The sequence below is a fragment of the Coenobita brevimanus genome, chromosome 44 (genome assembly GCF_032717465.1).
Source record: "Coenobita brevimanus isolate Jiangsu-jjx chromosome 44, ASM3271746v2, whole genome shotgun sequence".
NCBI classification, from domain to species: Eukaryota; Metazoa; Arthropoda; class Malacostraca; order Decapoda; family Coenobitidae; genus Coenobita; species Coenobita brevimanus.
Genome location: NC_136997.1, coordinates 47,340,901 through 47,359,821, shown reverse-complemented (window position 1 = coordinate 47,359,821; position 18,921 = coordinate 47,340,901). Strand labels below are relative to the sequence as shown.

The 18,921-nt window shown below is 39.6% G+C and overlaps 2 protein-coding genes across 3 annotated transcripts; both read left to right on the top strand.

Moving 5' to 3' along the window:
- The first annotated feature begins 961 nt into the window (after positions 1–961).
- Positions 962–9,101, top strand: blw (ATP synthase subunit alpha blw, mitochondrial). The gene is made up of 9 exons (XM_080271134.1): positions 962–1,090; positions 2,091–2,199; positions 3,307–3,435; positions 3,843–4,038; positions 4,686–4,978; positions 5,390–5,587; positions 5,932–6,218; positions 6,757–6,901; positions 8,530–9,101. The coding sequence occupies exons 1-9, from the start codon at positions 1,031–1,033 to the stop codon at positions 8,760–8,762; spliced, it is 1,650 nt and encodes a 549-aa protein (XP_080127260.1). The 5' UTR covers positions 962–1,030; the 3' UTR covers positions 8,763–9,101.
- A 1,825-nt stretch (positions 9,102–10,926) lies between these two features.
- LOC145398144 (uncharacterized) lies at positions 10,927–16,904 on the top strand. 2 transcript variants are annotated; one of them, XM_080271091.1, is made up of 5 exons: positions 10,927–10,970; positions 12,346–12,511; positions 14,415–14,486; positions 14,783–14,947; positions 16,763–16,904. In XM_080271091.1, the coding sequence occupies exons 2-5, from the start codon at positions 12,356–12,358 to the stop codon at positions 16,892–16,894; spliced, it is 525 nt and encodes a 174-aa protein (XP_080127217.1). In that variant the 5' UTR covers positions 10,927–10,970; positions 12,346–12,355; the 3' UTR covers positions 16,895–16,904. The 2 variants fall into 2 exon arrangements, with proteins under 2 accessions (XP_080127217.1, XP_080127218.1); XM_080271092.1 differs by lacking the exon at positions 10,927–10,970 and adding an exon at positions 11,029–11,078.
- Positions 16,905–18,921: the final 2,017 nt, after the last annotated feature.

Below are 18,921 nucleotides of genomic sequence, written 5' to 3'. Positions count from 1 at the left end.
AAAACAATAACATGGAAGGAAATAAAAACTGTGCAGAACAGACAGAAGAGGATAGACAGAAAGACGAAGAGAGACAGGAAAACATATACCCGGTAGGTAGATAAGAAAAAAAACAGTATCAAGGAAGGAGATTATAACCCCACAAGAGAAGAGATAGAGGAGCAACAATAGAAAGAGATAGACAGTGAAGAGTACGTTAATTGCTGGACAAGTCAAGGTGAATTCCCTGAAATTAGGCGGACCACTTGGCTCTTTATTTCCTTACGTTATACATTGGCCGACTCTGAAATCTAAAAACATCGAAAAGACCCGTAAAGAAAGTTTTCTACACAATCCATTATAAAGCGGAGAGCTGAGCTGAAGGTTGCTTTGATTGTGGCACTATGACTAAAGGAACTTCTGGAACATGTATTTTTTCCCATGCCGTTTAATCTGACAATGAAGTAAAACACCAAGATCTCAAACCAGTCTAGATAATCAGTTCTTATTATCTGTTATACCATTCCTCGTCAAGAAGAAGAGTTAAAGTTCTAGATCAGAATTACCGAATGGTCACTTGCTTATTGCATTTAGCAAGAGCTATGTTGAGTCTGCACAGTGTAGGGTACATAATAAGAATATTTTCAGTAGCTGAGAGGATATTCCAACAGTTACTGAATGAAACACAACACTTGCTAGAGGCTCTTGTCAATAGCCGGCTGTGTTGGCACTGGCGTGTAATAGATGTTGGTTCCCCTCCAACTCATCCACATTTTCTTTGATTGTTGCAGACGACGTATAGATCTTGCTACCAAAATTTGTTCTGTTATCTTTATAAAGACAAGGCATAACTCTCCAATTCTTTTCAATAAAAGGCAATAAATCAATAATGTCAGCTTTTCTACTGGCAAATTAAGGACTTAAACTGTTTCATGTGATTATTTCAAAGTAAATAGTTTTAGTACGGAGTGGTGTATGGTGCCGGTGGTGGCGACACTTCGGTCTCATCCCACCATCTTGCTGGGCGAGTGAGGATCTACAGGAAACAGATATGCTCTCTGCACGACTCGCCGCCTCCTTGGCACGGCAGCTGCCAAGGAGCTCCCCACAGGTAAATTTAAGCTCTCGTGTGCCTTTAGTTTATTAGGATTTCGTTGATCAGCGAACATAGCCAAGGTAACTCAAGAAAATTGTGTTGTAACAAAGTACAACCGGCCGGTTGTCCCTACCTTGATCAGCTGATTCCGTGGCCAACAAAATACTCCCGATGTTATGGATGACTTCATAACAAGTATGAACATACCTCACCATCAGATTCAGTGGAGCATATTTAACGTTCACGTGTATGTGGAGAATGAATTGACTGGTGTATGATTAAATTGCAGCAAAATTAGAACCTGTCATCTGTTTACTTTGCCAACACAAGTGTCGCCAATTTCACCTCCCCTAATGAAGGTGCCGTATTTACCGGTATTGGCAGTATAGCAGTGTTAGTGCTGCTCCTGAAATTGAAATTCTGAAATTCTTCGGATGTAAACATAAGTGGGTGCTGATCCAGATCTTTGCACTCGATGTGAAAGCCTAACATAACTGTACCCCAGCCTAGGAATGGTACTGGTTACCATGTACAAATGGATAAAGGTCATAGTGATTAACAAATTACTTGCAGAAACCTATAATTAGCAGATTGTACCAGTGGAAGTGAGTTAAATGCAAGGAGATTTTTTTTTTTTTTTTTTTTTTACAAGACATCCGTGTCATTTTTTCAAAAGTACAGTAATAACATGAGTCTGTCATTAATGACTGAGCAGGTTACATGTTAAAGGAGAATAAAGATACCCTTAGTAATGCACTGTATTGGCTTTAAACTGCTATACACTTATTTTTTTTTTTTTTAGCTAGCTACCTAAAGAAAATCATCTGGCATTAGCTAGAATACAGTAGCCTGCCAAGCTTTCCCAATAACACTGATATTAGTTCTGATAATATACTAGAGTTTTATTGATCTTATAAGGGCTAAGTTCAAAAGCATATCCATTTTAATGCAACAAGGAATACATTCAAAGTTAAATATTGGTATATCAATTATACTGGTTTAATAATCATTGCAGGTTGCAAAACTCCTTCCAGCTGCCTCCATTGTTTCCCGCAAGCTCTCCACTACTCCCTATGTGGCAGCTTCAGCAGAGGTTTCCACCATCCTTGAGGAACGCATCCTTGGTACCGTATAATATTGCTCTTGATTTTTAATTGTTCACTTTTATCTTGCGCTGGTTTCTTCTCTTTCTTTCACTTTAGCTGGGAGAATAAGCAGATATATTGAAGGGTCTATTATAAAGTACAGTATTGTAAAGTTTACAATTTTGTATTCCTTCATTATGATTAAAGTTATTTAGAATAGCAGTTCAATCAAATTAATCAGTTGTCAGATGCCATAATCCTGTAAGGGGTGGCTATTGACTTTGATTTTTTTTTTTTTTTTTTTTTTTATGGGGAGGGGCACTAACCCTCCACCAACCCACTTGTTGACACGTAGGGAGCACGTATGGTTTGGTTATATGGTTACCACCCAGCGTTGTAAATGGTTTCTTGGCTTACAGGAAACCATTTGGCTTGTCACTCAGTATAAAGCCACCTGTAAAGGAAAGAAAAGAATAGCAGTTAACTTGGATAATGTGGAAAATTGTTGATGCCAGTATATGTATGAAGAGGTGCCTATTAGTGAAAATTGTGTTTTTCCAGGGAAACTGGTTTCAGTATAATTTCATTCTGATCTGGTAGGCCATTTTCAGCACAGTTAGTTCTTGTAATCCAGTTCAGATCCATCTCAGATTGATGAATACATATATGGTCAGCATTTATAATACATGGAACATAGTCTAGATCCTGCCAGTAAAGGTGAACCATTCCAGTTTGTGAAAATGAATGTGGGTAAGGATAATGAGGTACAAGTTTAACATCAGTAAATTTTAACACTTTCTTAGGGGAATATGGAGTTACTAATCAATGTTTTTGGATTGTTGATCCACAGTTTTTATTTTCCATACATTTATTTTTCTTGGCACTAAACTACTCATTAGTGGATAGTTAATGGCTTCAGAGGGTTGAATGTAGTTTGTTTAGCACTGAAGTCAGTAGTGGCATGGGAGGTCTGTTAGCTAGTTAGGTTTTGTGCTGCCATGAAAATTAAATGCTTGTTTTGTAGAGTTGTACCAAAGGAGATGGTTGGAGAAGAAATTTTGGAATTAAGATTGAAGGCACCAAGCTCATATTTGTACATTTTTTGCCACTTCTATTTTATCAGTAAATACTTGTCTTTATAAATAGGTGCGGCTCCCAAGGCCAACCTGGAGGAGACTGGTCGTGTGTTGAGCATTGGTGATGGTATTGCCCGTGTGTATGGCCTCAAGAATATCCAGGCTGAGGAGATGGTGGAATTCTCCTCTGGACTCAAGGGTAAGCGTGTCATTCACTTAGTCCCAGAAAGATGTGTTGTGCTGAGTGGGTTATGCAGTTTTGTACTACATAATTTCCCTATTTATTCAATGTAATTTTTTGTTAAACCAACAGTAAATAAGAAAAATTGCCCATTAAATTACCATAGTTACCCATATAGGTATAGCTGCATTGTCAGGGTCCTCATTAATGGCATCAGTTATAAGGAAAGTGTTATATTACAGAATATATCCATGAGTTTGAGCACTGTATATATCAGTTTGATTATCTTGTTTTGAAAAACAGAGTTGTTGAATTGTGTGTAGATAGTAGAAGTCATACCGTAGCCACTGTAAAAAGATGCCACCATACTGATTGGGTTAAATGCATCCTAAGGACTCTTCATTAGTACTGAAAACCTCTTACAGGGATGGCATTGAACTTGGAGCCTGACAACATCGGTGTGGTAGTGTTCGGTAATGACAAACTTATCCGAGAGGGTGACATTGTGAAGCGTACCGGCGCCATTGTGGACGTGCCTGTGGGTGAAGCCATCTTGGGCCGTGTTGTGGATGCTTTGGGAAATACTATTGATGGCAAGGGTCCCATCACTGGTGGAAACAGGTAAGTCACGCATTCCCCTATTGCCTTTTTTGTGTGTTGACTGATATCATAGCCATTGGAGCACTCACTTTTTTTTTTTTTTTTTTTTTTTTTTTTTTTTTTTAAGGGGTACATAGCATTACGTGGTAGGTTGTAAATGACCATATAGTGAATCTTTCGAATATTTTTTTTTATATTAGTTCTTATTTCCTTTGCATTTGTTGAACAGAACTTTGGTTGCATTGTAAAAACTTAGGGTACTGATATATGGCAGCTGTGAAGAAAAGCCCACAGTTTTTGAATGCCCTGATAGATAACATGTCCAATCTTTCTGTTGTACACAGCTGTACCCAAATATGAGAGGAACAGTAATCGTATTTAATAATCACAAGCATAGCATGTTGGAGATGGAGGCCTTCCTGTGGTGGCACCAGTATAACTAAGCAGCAACAAATGTCCCTCAACTCCCTTTCTTTCCCTGAAGAGGAAGATAGTATATTACAGACCACTGGATTCATGTCCAGTTTAGCCCAGGCCATAACAAGACCTTGGGTATCCTATAAACGAGTGTTGCAAGTGGGAGCTTGCCCTCCCATTCACTATTATATAATTAATATGCCCATGAGTATGTGGCTAAATAATTGCCTTTACTTTTTCTGTATTAATAGGGCCCGTGTTGGTGTGAAGGCACCTGGCATCATCCCTCGTATCTCTGTGAGGGAGCCCATGCAGACTGGTATCAAGGCTGTCGACTCGTTGGTACCCATTGGCCGTGGACAGCGAGAGTTGATCATCGGTGATCGTCAGACTGGAAAGACAGCCATTGCCATCGACACAATCATCAACCAGAAGCGTTTCAATGATGGTGCCGAGGAGAAGAAAAAGCTGTACTGTATTTATGTTGCCATTGGACAGAAGAGGTCAACTGTGGCCCAGATTGTGAAGAGGCTTACTGATGCAGGTAACTTTTATTCTTGTTGCATCAAGGTGATTGTATTGATCTTAGAAATGACAGAGCTGACGGTAAGAACTAAAAGTTAATCCTTTCACTGCTACAGCTGTTGAATGCAAATTAAAGTGCACTTAATGAGCCACATGCTGTATGTAACGAGTACTGGTGTTTGTGAAAATGCTAGATAACTTTAAAAAATATGTAAGGGCCTTGTTGATGAACAAATTAGTGTGTGTTTTTCATACAACACCCTACATAAAAGTTGTATTCCGTGAAGCCAAAAACGGATGTTTTTTTTTGTCATGGCCATATTTTAATTTTGTTTTTTCAGTAGAGAGAGAGAAGTATCAGCATAGTAATTTGTGCTAGAGGGAATCTTTTAAAGCAAGTTTATCAAACATAAATTATTTTTTCTTACAGATGCCATGAAGTACACCATTGTTGTATCTGCCACTGCCTCCGATGCCGCCCCACTGCAGTACCTGGCCCCATACTCAGGCTGTGCTATGGGCGAGTACTTCCGTGACAATGGCAAGCACGCCCTCATCATCTATGACGATTTGTCCAAGCAGGCCGTGGCTTACCGTCAGATGTCCCTGCTGCTGCGTCGTCCTCCAGGTCAGATCCAGGGAGACTTGCCTTGGGACCCTTGTGCTAAGTAGTGTTAGGCTTCAGTTGTATGACTCCCTCTCCCCTACTAAAAGAAACTACTAATAATTATACAGTAAATAAGTAAATAGTAATAATTGTCATTTTAAAAGTTTATTAAACTTACCAGATCTACAGTATGTATTGCTGGTGACTGTTTAGTTCATGGCATTACTTCGATTGATTTACCACATGCTGTATTACCAAAACCACTAGTTTGTTCTTTGCCTGTTACCCACCAAGCCATCCACTGGGGAGCCAAGACCTTGGATTTTTGGTACTTTTATATCCCTCACTCGTGGGTGTACTTCCAGGTCGTGAGGCTTACCCTGGTGATGTGTTCTACCTCCACTCTCGTCTGTTGGAGCGTGCTGCCAAAATGAATGACGCCAATGGTGGTGGCTCCCTAACTGCCCTTCCAGTTATTGAGACCCAGGCCGGTGATGTGTCTGCCTACATCCCCACCAATGTTATCTCCATCACTGACGGACAGATCTTCTTGGAAACTGAGCTCTTCTACAAGGGTATCCGCCCGGCAATCAACGTCGGTCTGTCTGTGTCTCGTGTAGGCTCTGCTGCGCAGACCAAGGCGATGAAGCAGGTAAGCTTAATAATTGATTGAGTATGGTTATTTACGCAAATGAAAGGTATAAAATGTAGTACATTACTGTGGAATACTGCAATATTTACGATAATTACCCCTGGAATTTGAGATCTTCCATAAGGTGAACGTAAATCTTTGACAAGATGATGTATGTTAAGTGCATCATAAGATCAATGCTGAAGAAGTTTGTGCAAATTATGAGGCATGTGAGGTGCAGTTTGGATTCTGGGGACATCTATCTATCTATCTATTGCCAGACGCCATAATCCCTTAAGGGGTGGCCATATGACTTTGAGGTTGTTGTTTTACAGGGAGGGGCATAAATAGTGTAAATATTTGTTTGCCCCATTATTTTGGGCCTGCAGTTGACACTTCTTTCCTTGCTTTTGAGTCCGACCTTACCCCATACACTACTTATGTGGGAGAAAAGGGTCTGGATGATAAGCTAGTACAGAATTGTGAACACAGTTTCATTTATCTGCAATTAAACCTTTTGCCTTTATTAGCTGTAACTTTTGGTTTTGATCTTTTTCAGGTTGCTGGTTCCATGAAACTGGAATTGGCTCAGTATCGTGAAGTGGCTGCCTTTGCCCAGTTCGGCTCTGATCTCGATGCCTCAACTCAGCAGCTGTTGAACCGTGGTGTGCGTCTCACTGAGCTCCTAAAACAGGGACAGTATGGTAGGTATCAGATTTACTTTCGGGGTCATACTCTACAGTTATTTTGCCTTAATTTTGCCCGGCTTCATCCTTTTGAAGCTTAGTAGACATGGCAGTTCGGCAGAAAAGTACAGTGCTATGGCTCTACAGCCTTTCTGTTGGACTTTTTCACGACCAGCATTGATTCGGAGTTCAAATGGCACAGGAGACTCCATGATAACTCATTTATTTTGCATAAAACAGTACATGTTACCATCTTGCATATAGCTGAGGCAGACTGGGTTGATACTAGAAGTGTGTAAATAACAGTATAAAAGCAGTATGCACATTAAATCACTGAGGAATAGGTGGTATGTTTTCTGTGATGCACACAATAGAGCACAGTCAGTCCTAGTGGTTATAGTGCCCCAGATAGTGATGGGAAGTCTCTCTTCTGGAGTTAAATGTACAGGGCTGTGGTAGCATGAATTTGGACCCCTACATTACATATCTGGTGGATAAAAGTAGTTTTGTGTGTGTGTGTGTGTGTGTGTGTGTGTCAGACCAGAAGCATATATCAAGTTTTGTTAATCCTTTCACACAAGACATGTTACTGTAGTTTATTCTTGCAGTTTCCAGATGACTTATCAGTTCAAGAGGTTGTGAAGGGCATTGGTTACAACTGGCTTTTCTTAACACTTTCATTACTGTACCAGTACTGAAGAAAAAGAATCCTAGTAGCAGAACAAGTTAGGAAATTCAGTCACAGAGTTGAATGAAAGGAGAAATAATGACAGTATTACTGACTGCCATAATTAATGTGCACTTAATGAGCCATCATGCTATATGTAATGAGTACTGATGTTTGCAAAAGTGCAAGATAAGTATGAAGGATACTTCGTAAAGGTGTTGTTTCTGAATATCACCAAAATGTTTTCTTCATACATTGTCTTTTATACTGGAAACTTTTCTGTTGAAGCATTTTTACATTGTATCACAACCAGATTGACATTTGTAGATATGTGGTAGGTATGGATATCCACCATCCGCCCAGTTTGGTGCTACCATTGGGTTACTCGACTCTTAAGAGTGAAATTGTTTCCTCTAGCCTCAGAAATCGTTTGCAGCATTAGTGGTAAGCATATAACCAGATGGGCACCTGTTGGTTTGTTAGGTAAATGGCAAGCCTAGACAAGCCCATAAGGGTTTACATCTAAGGGATATCTTAAGTTTAATGCTTACTTTGTCACATGGGGTAGTGACTTAACCCTTACCCTTAAATGTCAAGACTAAGTAGCATAGCTCCATGACGCATTGCTCTTGATAGGACAGAAAAGGATAAGGTTAAAGATAGCTAGTCACTTGCAATAGCACTTTGCCTGCATATATCCTAGATGTTTGAGCCATTGTATGTTTTGAGAACGGGCACCCCGTGATATGTGGTAATTCATTTTTTACCCAACCCATTTAGCTATATATGTAGGAATGTGGTTTTTGCATTATTGCTTTCTCTTTGCAGCAGCCAAGAGCTTCAAGTTTATTGTTAACATTACAAACTTTTAATCCATACTTTGAGGCATGTTAACTAAATGACCTTGCCTGACCCCTTTCATAGATGGGAGAGAGAGATCAGGATGATGTTACTAAATGACATGTCTGGTTTGTTTTAGTGCCCATGGCCATTGAGGAGCAGGTAGCTGTGATCTACTGTGGTGTGCGTGGCCACCTGGACAAGCTGGACCCCTCCAAGATCACCAAGTTTGAGCAGGAATTCATGGCCATGATGAAGACCAGCCACCAGGACATCCTTAACAACATTGCCAAGGAAGGACTTATCACCCCTGACGCAGATGCCAAGTTGAAGCAGATCGTTACTGATTTTATGACCACTTTCCAGGCTTAAAGACAAGGTGAAGGTGGTAAAATAGTCACAGGATGGCTTTGTGCGCCCTTGTCCCCTCCCTTTTTTTCCACGACATATTTAAAAGCCGCCTACAAGAGAGCACATTGGTGTCCTGATGTATATATTTAAGCTAATGTCAATATGTATTGGAGCTTGAGTTCTGTGCACCCAGCTCCTTTCACATTTCCATATTTTTTATTAGGAGTTGACCAGAATGTATATAGATGTTTACTGTCCCAGAATCTTTGTTACTCCTCCATGAATTCAGCCGGTCAAGAAACAGTAGAAACTGTCTTGTTCCTGTACAGGTTCTCTACAATAAAGAGAACTTTTTCTGAAGTGTATTTTTATTACCATTTTATCCTTTTTTTTTTTTTCTCTCTGATATTTTGCCATCTCCAGAGGATTTTATTTGAAGTTGGCTTATTATAGTGAAAGGGTTAATGGAAGAAAAACCTGGTGTTGTTTTGGAAGATGAAACTCTTACTACTGCCAGAGTAAAGAAAAAAAAACCGCAAGTACCGTGAATAGTGTATTCTTCATAAGGCTGTCTTTGCATCCTCTGCTCCAGTAATAAAAGATTTACTAACAATGTATAACTTGCTGACTTTTGTCTTAAATACTTCCATTGTTTCCCATTGATCATCAAGGATAGCTCTATCCTGTGTCAAGGGGATTGAGATGGTTAGAAGAAGCAACTGCGGTATTTTTCAAAATCCATACCCTCCTCGCACCCATATACCGTATACAGTACTCTATATTGGGTGTTAATACACCACGTGCAAGTATTGAACTCAGTCATATTTCATATCAAGGCCTTCATAGCACAGCACTCCCCTTACAGCCATAACACATTACATTGCATCGAGGGTGGAGAATTTTCCATCCAGTACTCGCTACATTGTCAGCCCATTCTCCCAAATGTATGAACACAGAAGGTAAATCATGATTATGTGTGGGAGAGGAAGGCCTGGGGATGACGGGTTATAGCATATAAAAACAGGTTGTAGGTTACACAGAGAGGTGTGAATGTATGAACACAGAAGGTAAATCATGATTATGTGTGGGAGAGGAAGGCCTGGGGATGACGGGTTATAGCATATAAAAACAGGTTGTAGGTTACACAGAGAGGTGTTGTGAATGTATGAACACAGAAGGTAAATCATGATTATGTGTGGGAGAGGAAGGCCCGGGGATGACGGGTTATAGCATATAAAAACAGGTTGTAGGTTACACAGAGAGGTGTTGTGAGAAGAGGATTAATTTACCAAGCATTACTTATATCTTCAGGAAGGATTTCCTTGCAGTGAGCAGTTTAATTTGGTACTAGTCAGAGTATGGATGTAGAGTACATACAAAATGATAGTTTTCTCAAGGTTAAATCTGGATACATAAATGTAGGACAAAAATCACACAGAGCATGCATTTTCACATTTATAAGGGTGATGACTGGTTGACTGTGTGTATAATGGAGAGATTTGTGAATGATACTACACTGCACAGAGGATGAGGGGGTGGCTTGGCTGACCATTAAGCAGTAGTTTCAAGAACAAAGGTGCAATGTGATGGGTGAAGAAGGTAAAGCAGAAAGAAGCAAATATATTCCAAAGCGAAAAGAAAAGGTGGAGTACAGGAGAAAACTGGAAAGGCGACTGAGGAGTTATAGCTTGACGCAGTGGAGTAAAGTAAGGTGTTAAGAGGACATGATGACATGGAGACGATTTGTCTGAGCATCCCCTAAACGTGAGTGGCGCTGTCTTCAGTGTTGCATTCCCTCTCGCTCACTTCTCAGCTGAGTAGCCAATCAAAACGTAGATATGGCCTTGTTCCTGATCATTATATTCCATGTCTTGTCATTTAATGAAATACAATATATGCTTCACTTCAATGATAAAAGAAAATTATGGGTGAGGAATGTGGAATTTTACATTTAGATATAGAGAAATTAAACTGATGATACTACGTTTCCTGTAAGTTACAGGGAAGTGTTACAGCATTATAATTCTTAGTATTATACAACCTTTAAACATAATGGAAATTGTGAGGGTGAATTTAGGGAAAATAACACACTGCAAAATCTGCTAAGTGCCGAAGCCGAACTAATCATTTGCAATTGCATTTCCCGGGAATATTAAGTAGGTGTTGTTGTCCCTGGTGCTGGTGCAGGTGTGGTAAATCATCATCATCATCGTCACAGTGTACAGGCTGGTAGGTAGCCCTGTTGGTAACCCAGAGTGTTAATACATCGTGGTTACAATGGTGTCCTGGGGGGGGGGGAGGTTCCGTGGAGAAATGCTGGTGCTCGTGTGCATACAGGTATAGTTTCTAGGCCCTTTGCTTCCATTTATTACACCCATTTACTTTCTCAGACATGTTTGCATACTTTGATGCCATCTGCTTAACACGTATCACTCTTTTACGGTGTTACAGGAGACCAGACGGAAAGGTATCTGTGATTGCATTAATGGGTGAGATGAGGGAGTTTACCTCTTTCCGTAGGGTCTCCAGGGTTATTGATGTCACAAAGTTTAGTCACATGACCCCTTCAGCTCGAGGGTGTCATTTTTGCAGCTGCCATATGATTTTATTTTGCTTTATTGAGGTCTTTTATTGTGTAGAGATTATTGAAGGCAATACCTAAGCCTTGTGTAACTATCAATGCACTGTGAACCGTATTACCAGACAGCCTAATCTCATAAAGGGTGGCCACAGATTAATTGATTTGTTGTGGCAACCAGAATCTGTAGAAAAAAATAAATGATACCAAGGTTAGGACTGATGACTGTTGCTTTCAGGGTTAGATTATGCCCTGATAGACATTGTGTTTATGTAAAAATTGAAGTTCTGCAATACTAATAACTTTAAATTTGCCATTTCTGGAATGTTTTTAGCCTATTGCATTGAGAATCAGGTTGTGTTTTATGAAGGGGAAAAATGCAGAATTGTATCATAGTTATGGGAATTCTAGATTTTCATAAAAAATTGGGCGACCCTTGGTCTGTTCCTAGTAACACTTGGTGAATATGCAGAAAGAATCCACCTGTCCAGGCTCTTTTTCTCTTTTCTTTTTTCTTGTTTTTCTTGAATCTTGATTGTTTTGTTTTTAATCTACTGGGATTTTGTTTTTAACTTTTATTTGTTTATTTTTTAAATAACTATTTATTTTTTATTTCTAATCTATCAGCATTTTTAGAATGGAAAGTATGCAGATTTTGTGAGATCAAGCAAACAAAGGCATGGGTCATTTTGTCCACACCTGTTGTAACTTCACAGTAAACACAATTTCATCATATGGGAATAATTTCTTCCTGTGTAGTGTCCATTTTTACGTATGGTACCATACTTCAGATGAGCATCAGAGAGGGATGCCTCCATGTGATGGCACCAGCATAACCATAACAGGATAACCTCACTGCCCAGTTGTAAATACATTCCTCAACTTACTACTTAGTGAATCCCCCAGTGGTAGAATGGTGGACTGCTAGAAGGGGCAGCTTCAGCCTCTAGTTCACTGGGTTCATGTTCAGATGAGCCTAGAACCAGAACAGCATCAGCATGCTCATAGTGTATGTATTTCCTGCAGGTTGTCAAGTATGCCTCGTAACGTTGAGATCAAAGCCGTGGTTCATGACCTAAGGAAGCTACGGAAGGTGGCTGCAGAGTTGTCAGGCAGTGCTGGTGAAATACTGCATCAAGAGGACACTTTCTTCAACTCACCAAAAGGGAGGCTTAAACTAAGGATCATCAAGGTATATACTGTATATAATGTGGGCCATCATTGCAGTTGGCCTGTCCTAAATGAAGATAATCAACCGATATTCTATTGTATGCGTTATATAGTGATATTTCTTGGAATTTCAGAGATTTTACAGTCAGAATTATTAAATCTGAGAGGGCAAAGGTTTGGACAAGCTCCTACTATTTGACAGTAATTATTGTAGCTTTCATGATGATAAGTATGTGTACCACTACCCTTTCTTTATTATTACTGTACTGAATATAGTGTGTGATGTGGGATGCAGGCTGGTCACTTCTTATAAGTACAGATGACTCATAAATGACTTGCATAGGTCATTGTGGACTTGGAGTTTTATAATTCACTGTGAGTCAGTTATTTGAGAGGAGCCTGTGGAGTCACATGGAGAGACAGACTAACAAATGAGGAAGTCAAGGAGCATTGTGGTGTGGATGTGGATGTGATAGGAAGCGTTAGGAGAAACACATTGAGGTGGTTTGGCCATGTAGAGAGGATGGAGAGTGAGAGACTGATGAGAAGAACGTATGTGAGTGAGGTGGAAGTGGGGAGAGGGAGATGGAGGCCAAGGATGAGATGGAGGGATGAAGTGGAGAGGTATATGAGAGAAGGGGGTGTGAGCTGGGAGCAGGGCATTGAAATGGCTGGGGACAGGGCGACATGGAGGCGATTTGTTTGTGGCTACCCCTTTACAGGATTAAGGCATCTGGCAGCAGGTAGATAGAGTTCATACATTATGGTACTGGTACGTTATACTTTAGAGAGATTCCTATACACTGCCACTTTGTGAAAAATTCAGAGAAAGTTACTGTTACCTGTGGAATGTAAGATTATCATCTCAAATACAATAATCATTTACTGTATGTAAGTTAGAGGAAGGATTACAGTGTCTTTATTGGTATATGGCAAAGTGTACCCCAGTTCCTATAGCAAATTTTAAGCTAGAAATGATAACTAAGAATGGTATAGTAGTAGGTTGTGGCAGCCGTAATGTGTCTTTGGTGTTTTATGTGCTTTTTGGCTCAAAACCTTCATGCATCTCCTTGTTAACTGCACACATTAAGTATGTCATCCATGTATGTCTGTGATGAATTCCAGAATATTACACAGCTTTTTTCATGTACCTGATACTGTACATTAGTTTAAGTGGTAAATTGGCTTTATACGTAGCGCTGGAACTTCAGTAAGTTTCAATATATTGCAGTGGATTTAATACCCAAGGGAAAAAAAGATATGAAAGAGGTTGCATATGCTGTAATGAACACTTTGTATATTTTGGTTTCTGTAGTGGAATAGTAATATTTGTACATTTTAAGTAGATTAAACAGTGGCCTACTGTCTGTAAGGGTGTTGGTCTAAATTTTGGCTGTTGTAGAGAATAATTTTGGGAATTGGATGTTGTTGATACATTTTCATTGCTTCTTTATAAGGCCACAGTACTACTTTAACACCCGCATTTATTTCATCACAGTTCTGAATGAGAAATCCCTTGTACCAGTAAGTCAGTATTTCTACAAGGAAGATGTTGGATATTTGTGTTTAAATGCTAATGGATGAGAGTCAGTACTGTGGTGAGTCATATAATGTATTGATGTATAGGTGGACTGCTGGATATCACTGTATTTACCGTATATACTGTTCTTTACAACTTAAAACCATAATGTACAGAACACCATTCTGTAGAAGAAACAGCAGAACTGTAGTTTAAGCAGCTTACATGGAAGAAAAATGTTGAAATGCAGGATGGACTTTGGTTGTCAGGATGAGTTTTCTCAGAAGTATTTTCTCAGTCAGTTCTGATTACTGGTTGAAGGGAAAAGTTGGTAATAAATGTAGTAAACGGAGTAGTATGTATTGACTTTGCTGTAGTTACATTGGCTAATTAATGAATATTTCAGGATGAAAAAGAAGAGCTGATTTACTACGAGCGACCGGATCAAGATGGACCTAAATTCAGCGACTATGTCAAGGTAATTCCTGTTTTTTTAATGGAATTACTTATACATTGTTTTTAAGTGTTTGTTTTAGTGTTTTTACGGTATGAACACCAGTTCTCTTATCTTTTGTCATTTTTGTTGTGTTTGAAGGTATAGGTCAGAGAGATGGTTTATTGCTAACATGATGACACTCCAGGAAGAACAAATGGTTACTTTTGCCCTAAATATCTGGACTGAAAAGCATAGTCCTTGGCCTCATTGCTCCTGCTGGGACAATAAATGACCGGATAATAATAAAAGTATGATCACCAACTTCTTTCTTTTTGTAGGTTTCAGGAAAGCCAGGGGAGTTAAGTGGTGACATGAAGCTGCTACTGACACGCTGCTTAGGAGAGAAGGGCTGTGTGAAGAAGACCCGCACTCTGCACATGGTGGGACAAACCAGAGTACACATAGACTCTGTGGAAGGACTTGGTGACTTCATGGAACTTGAGGTTAGTATTTGTATACTGTATTCAGTAACACTGGTTTTGGAAGAATATTAGCAGAGCTTTGTTATGTCTCTCCTGTGTTGATGTCCTTGTTTTGCCATTTACAAAATGTTTGCCAAAGCTGTTTTCATTACTATCTAAAAGATGATTTGCCAGTTTATTCCAGTGTATGCACAGAGATGCTTGCAGTATTTGGAAAAATTTCCTTGATGTATTGTGAGAAGCAACAGTAACACCCTTTGTTTTTAGAAGAAATATATCTGCATTTGAAAATGTATATTGGGTAGATACAACAGTTTCAACTTGACGGACTAAATCTGTTGTATGTATCCTTCCAGTAACCAACATTTTCATGTATGGGTTATGAAAGGTAGACCATTTTAGTATGGGATGTGGTTATACAGGGTGACATTGGGAATAAGGGACTGAACAGAGAGGTTGCCAGAGATGAAGCAGCATGAAGACTAGTCATTAGGTGACTAAAGCTGATGCATGCAAGCATGTTGGAACGTTTATACAGTAAACGATGCGATGATACAGTATGATTTGCAGCCTATTTAATTTTATCAGCATTAACCATTTCAGTAATATGTTCCAACCCATGTTAGGTTATTCAGCTTAGAGTGAGCCATTGGAGCCTTTGAATGTTAAGTTGTTGTTAACCCATTCATTCGAAGAACATATATATTTTTTTATATTCTTCACATATTCAGACCATTTTATTTAGCCCTGGAGAGACCTTTAACTGAAAGGCATAGATATTGACTTTATTTGCTGGTGCACCATTAGAGGGGAGTCTCTTGGGTTAAATACAGTAGTCTGACGTGAGGTAGAACAAAATGAAAAAGACATCCTCAGACTGAAGGAGTTTAGGCCTCAGAGAAGATCCCATTTCCCATGTTTATTACTGTATTAAAACATGCCCACTCTTACCATCATGCATGTTTGCTGTCCTTCAAGTTAATGCTGTACTGCACTCTTTTTTCCTCAACCTGGTCCAGATTTCCAACCTTTTGTAGCATATTCCATGTCGGTTGACGGAGAAAAAATGCAGCTCACAGCCCCATAGTGTCTCATCATGACGAGAATCATATTTTAATGTTCCTTCATTCTTTCCTTGTCCTTCTGCTTACGGGTAACTTTACACTCCCTCTTCTTTCTTTCTTTCCTTCATTCTTTCCTCTTCCTTCTGCCTGTGGGTGACTCTACACTGAGTGACAAGCCAAATGGTTTCCTGTACACCAGGAAAACATTTACTATGCTGGGTGGTAACCATATAACCAAATTTTGGTGCCTGGTGGTTTAGTGGGTAATTATTGCGCTTCCATCGGATTGAGCCGATGAAGGTTTATATCCAAGGGATGGTTGGGGTTATTTGCTCATGTAGTGCCACTCAGGGATGAGTGAGGCTGTTCACTCTCATCTTAAATGTCAGGACCAACTGCCTAGCCCCAGGCTCCTATGCTCCTCATGGAGCAATGTAGGATTGGATGATGGATGGATGGATAATCTGTATCTACAACTCAGCATTCCAGTTGGAGAGATGGCAGTTTTAGGTCAAGTTACAGTAAAAGCAGTTTGGAATATACAGTATTGGGATTCTTGTAAGAGAGGAAATTAGATGGCCACACTATATGGTAATGCCCTTAATGCTGTTGAATGACATAATAGTCGAAATTAGGTTTACACTATAGAGGTTGGGCCTACAGATACACAGGATAAAAGGAATATGTGGATATATTTTTTCTCCCATCAGTCATGTCAGACTAGAAAATTTAATCCATAAAACTCATAATGACTCAAAACTTTTATTTGCAGGTGATGCTTCGTGATGACCAGCCAGTAGAAGATGGTGAAAATATAGCCAAAGACCTTATGGAAAAACTTGGTGTGAAAAATGAGGATCTGCTGAAAGGAGCATATATGGACATGATTCTCAAACAAGCATAGTTTGTTTTGAAACATTTAATCTGCAAGAGAGAGTAAAATTTATCCAAGATACAGTACATGTGTGTTTTTCATTCCCACGTACATTTTAAGTTCCCATTAACCCTGTCATGGTCAGGACAACTCTAGTTCAGTGTTCTGTTCAGTTGCTGCCAGGTGACTTTATTCACATTAGAGTGGATCATTGAAGCCTGAATTTTTAAACAGTACCAGTAACTCATGGCTGGATCTTTTGCATGTTATTCCATCCAGTACCTGGTGATTTTATTAAGGTGAGAGGAAACCACAGAAGCCTGAGCATGTTAACAGTGGGTAGTGGTTAGAATACTCCAGTTGAAGAGATGATCTAGCAATGTTCACTGGCTTTGTACTTGTTTTTTTTATGAAATTCAGCCATTACAAGTAGGCTAATTGTAAACCCTGAACACATTCAAATTTTTATTTTTTCCTGTACAATACTTTATTGTTGTTACCATAAGACTATTCCTGTAAGTCAACTTAGGACATACATTAGTTATTACTGATTCAAATTAGGACACTTCCATTAGTGAAGTTAGAAGAAAAATCTCCAAAGCTAAATAGAATAATCTTGTGATGGCAATAACAGAACACAAAATATGTTCTGCTGTGGTTGGGAAGATGAAGAGAACACTAAAGAAAATGAACTAAGGGAAAGAAAACAGCAGCAATGAGTAGAATTACAAGACACTGCCACAAGGAAAGGGGATGCATCAGATTCATACATGTATGAAATAACATGCAAAAGCTACCCATTACTATGTAAGGGGATTTGATATAGGATACTTTGTGCATAGGCTCACATGCACCAAGTTCCTGCATGCAGTAGGTGATTAATACCTCAACCCTGTCTTTGGCCATACTGTACTATTAAAGAGGTGACCCTTGACAGACAGAGGGGGAATTTGTGTGCAGAAGTTAAATTATTGGTATGATTTTGTGGTGGTCGCAGTCAGACCCTTGATCCCTTACTACCCTCCTCCATTTGAAACTTCCGATGAAGTAGTGTATGCACAATTTGCACAAACATCTTTCTTCCCTGCCAGAATAGGTCTTGGCCTCACCCTGTCCCTGCCTCCCTTTAGGTCCTGGCCTCCCCCTGCCATCCCATCCCCCTGGCCAGAAGAGGACTTGGCCTTGTTCCTCTCCCTCTCCTTCCAACAGAATATTGCCTGGCCTCACCCTGCCCTTCATTTGTGACTGCCCTGAATCCACTGGTATTGATGCATTCATTTTGTTTCATCCATCTCCAGGCAACTTTATTAAGCCTAGGATGGAATGTTCAAACTGGAGGTGTTAAATGTAGCCTTAAACCCCTTGCCAGTGTGAGTGACCTCTCCTAGGTTAAATAAGATACTGGAGCCATGATCCCGGGGACCTGAGTGGTGAATAAATGTGTGGCCCATTTCACTGGGTATGTTGAAATTTTCCCAATATCGCATTCTTTCCTTTTCTATACCCTGCCTGCAGGTGGGAAAAGAGGCAGAATGATGATGATGATGATGAATAAAATAATGTAGTTGCAAGAATAAGCTAAAAAAAAAGTCACCACCTTGATTCGGGGGATTGAATAAGATAAGTGAGATCAAGAAATACTTTTAAGAACTACTTTCTTTGAAGTTCAAGTTTCCCGGGGCTCCCCCCCTTTCTACCTAAACTCTGCCCTTCTCAATTCACAGACTTCTAAAGGAAACCAAGTTGGGTTGATTTACTCTACACCTCCCAGGAAAAGAAAAATAAATGAATAAAATAAAATGAAAAACCTATTCTGGTCGAAGGACTCGTATTTTGTATATGGAATTATTATATAGAAGAATATCCCAAAATTTGGATAGGAAAAAACACGTCCCAGCCCCTGATTGGCTGATTGACGGCAGACATATTAGACAAGAAATTGGAGGTGAGGTTTCCCTTTAATTTGCCCTTTAACCCTATTATTTGTTCGTAAATTCACATTGAGTAAAGAAGACTTGCTTTTCAAAGTCTCGTTTCTACTCAGAAAGCTTAAATTA

Excerpts from the sequence above, each read along its gene's own strand:
- blw (XM_080271134.1), top strand. The coding sequence starts at position 1,031 with ATGCTCTCTGCACGACTCGCCGCCTCCTTGGCACGGCAGCTGCCAAGG. Across the intron at positions 4,039-4,685 it reads CCCATCACTGGTGGAAACAG|GGCCCGTGTTGGTGTGAAGG; the intron begins GTAAGTCACGCA and ends CTGTATTAATAG. Across the intron at positions 6,219-6,756 it reads AGACCAAGGCGATGAAGCAG|GTTGCTGGTTCCATGAAACT; the intron begins GTAAGCTTAATA and ends GATCTTTTTCAG.
- LOC145398144 (XM_080271091.1), top strand. The coding sequence starts at position 12,356 with ATGCCTCGTAACGTTGAGATCAAAGCCGTGGTTCATGACCTAAGGAAG. Across the intron at positions 12,512-14,414 it reads TTAAACTAAGGATCATCAAG|GATGAAAAAGAAGAGCTGAT; the intron begins GTATATACTGTA and ends TGAATATTTCAG. Across the intron at positions 14,487-14,782 it reads AATTCAGCGACTATGTCAAG|GTTTCAGGAAAGCCAGGGGA; the intron begins GTAATTCCTGTT and ends TTCTTTTTGTAG.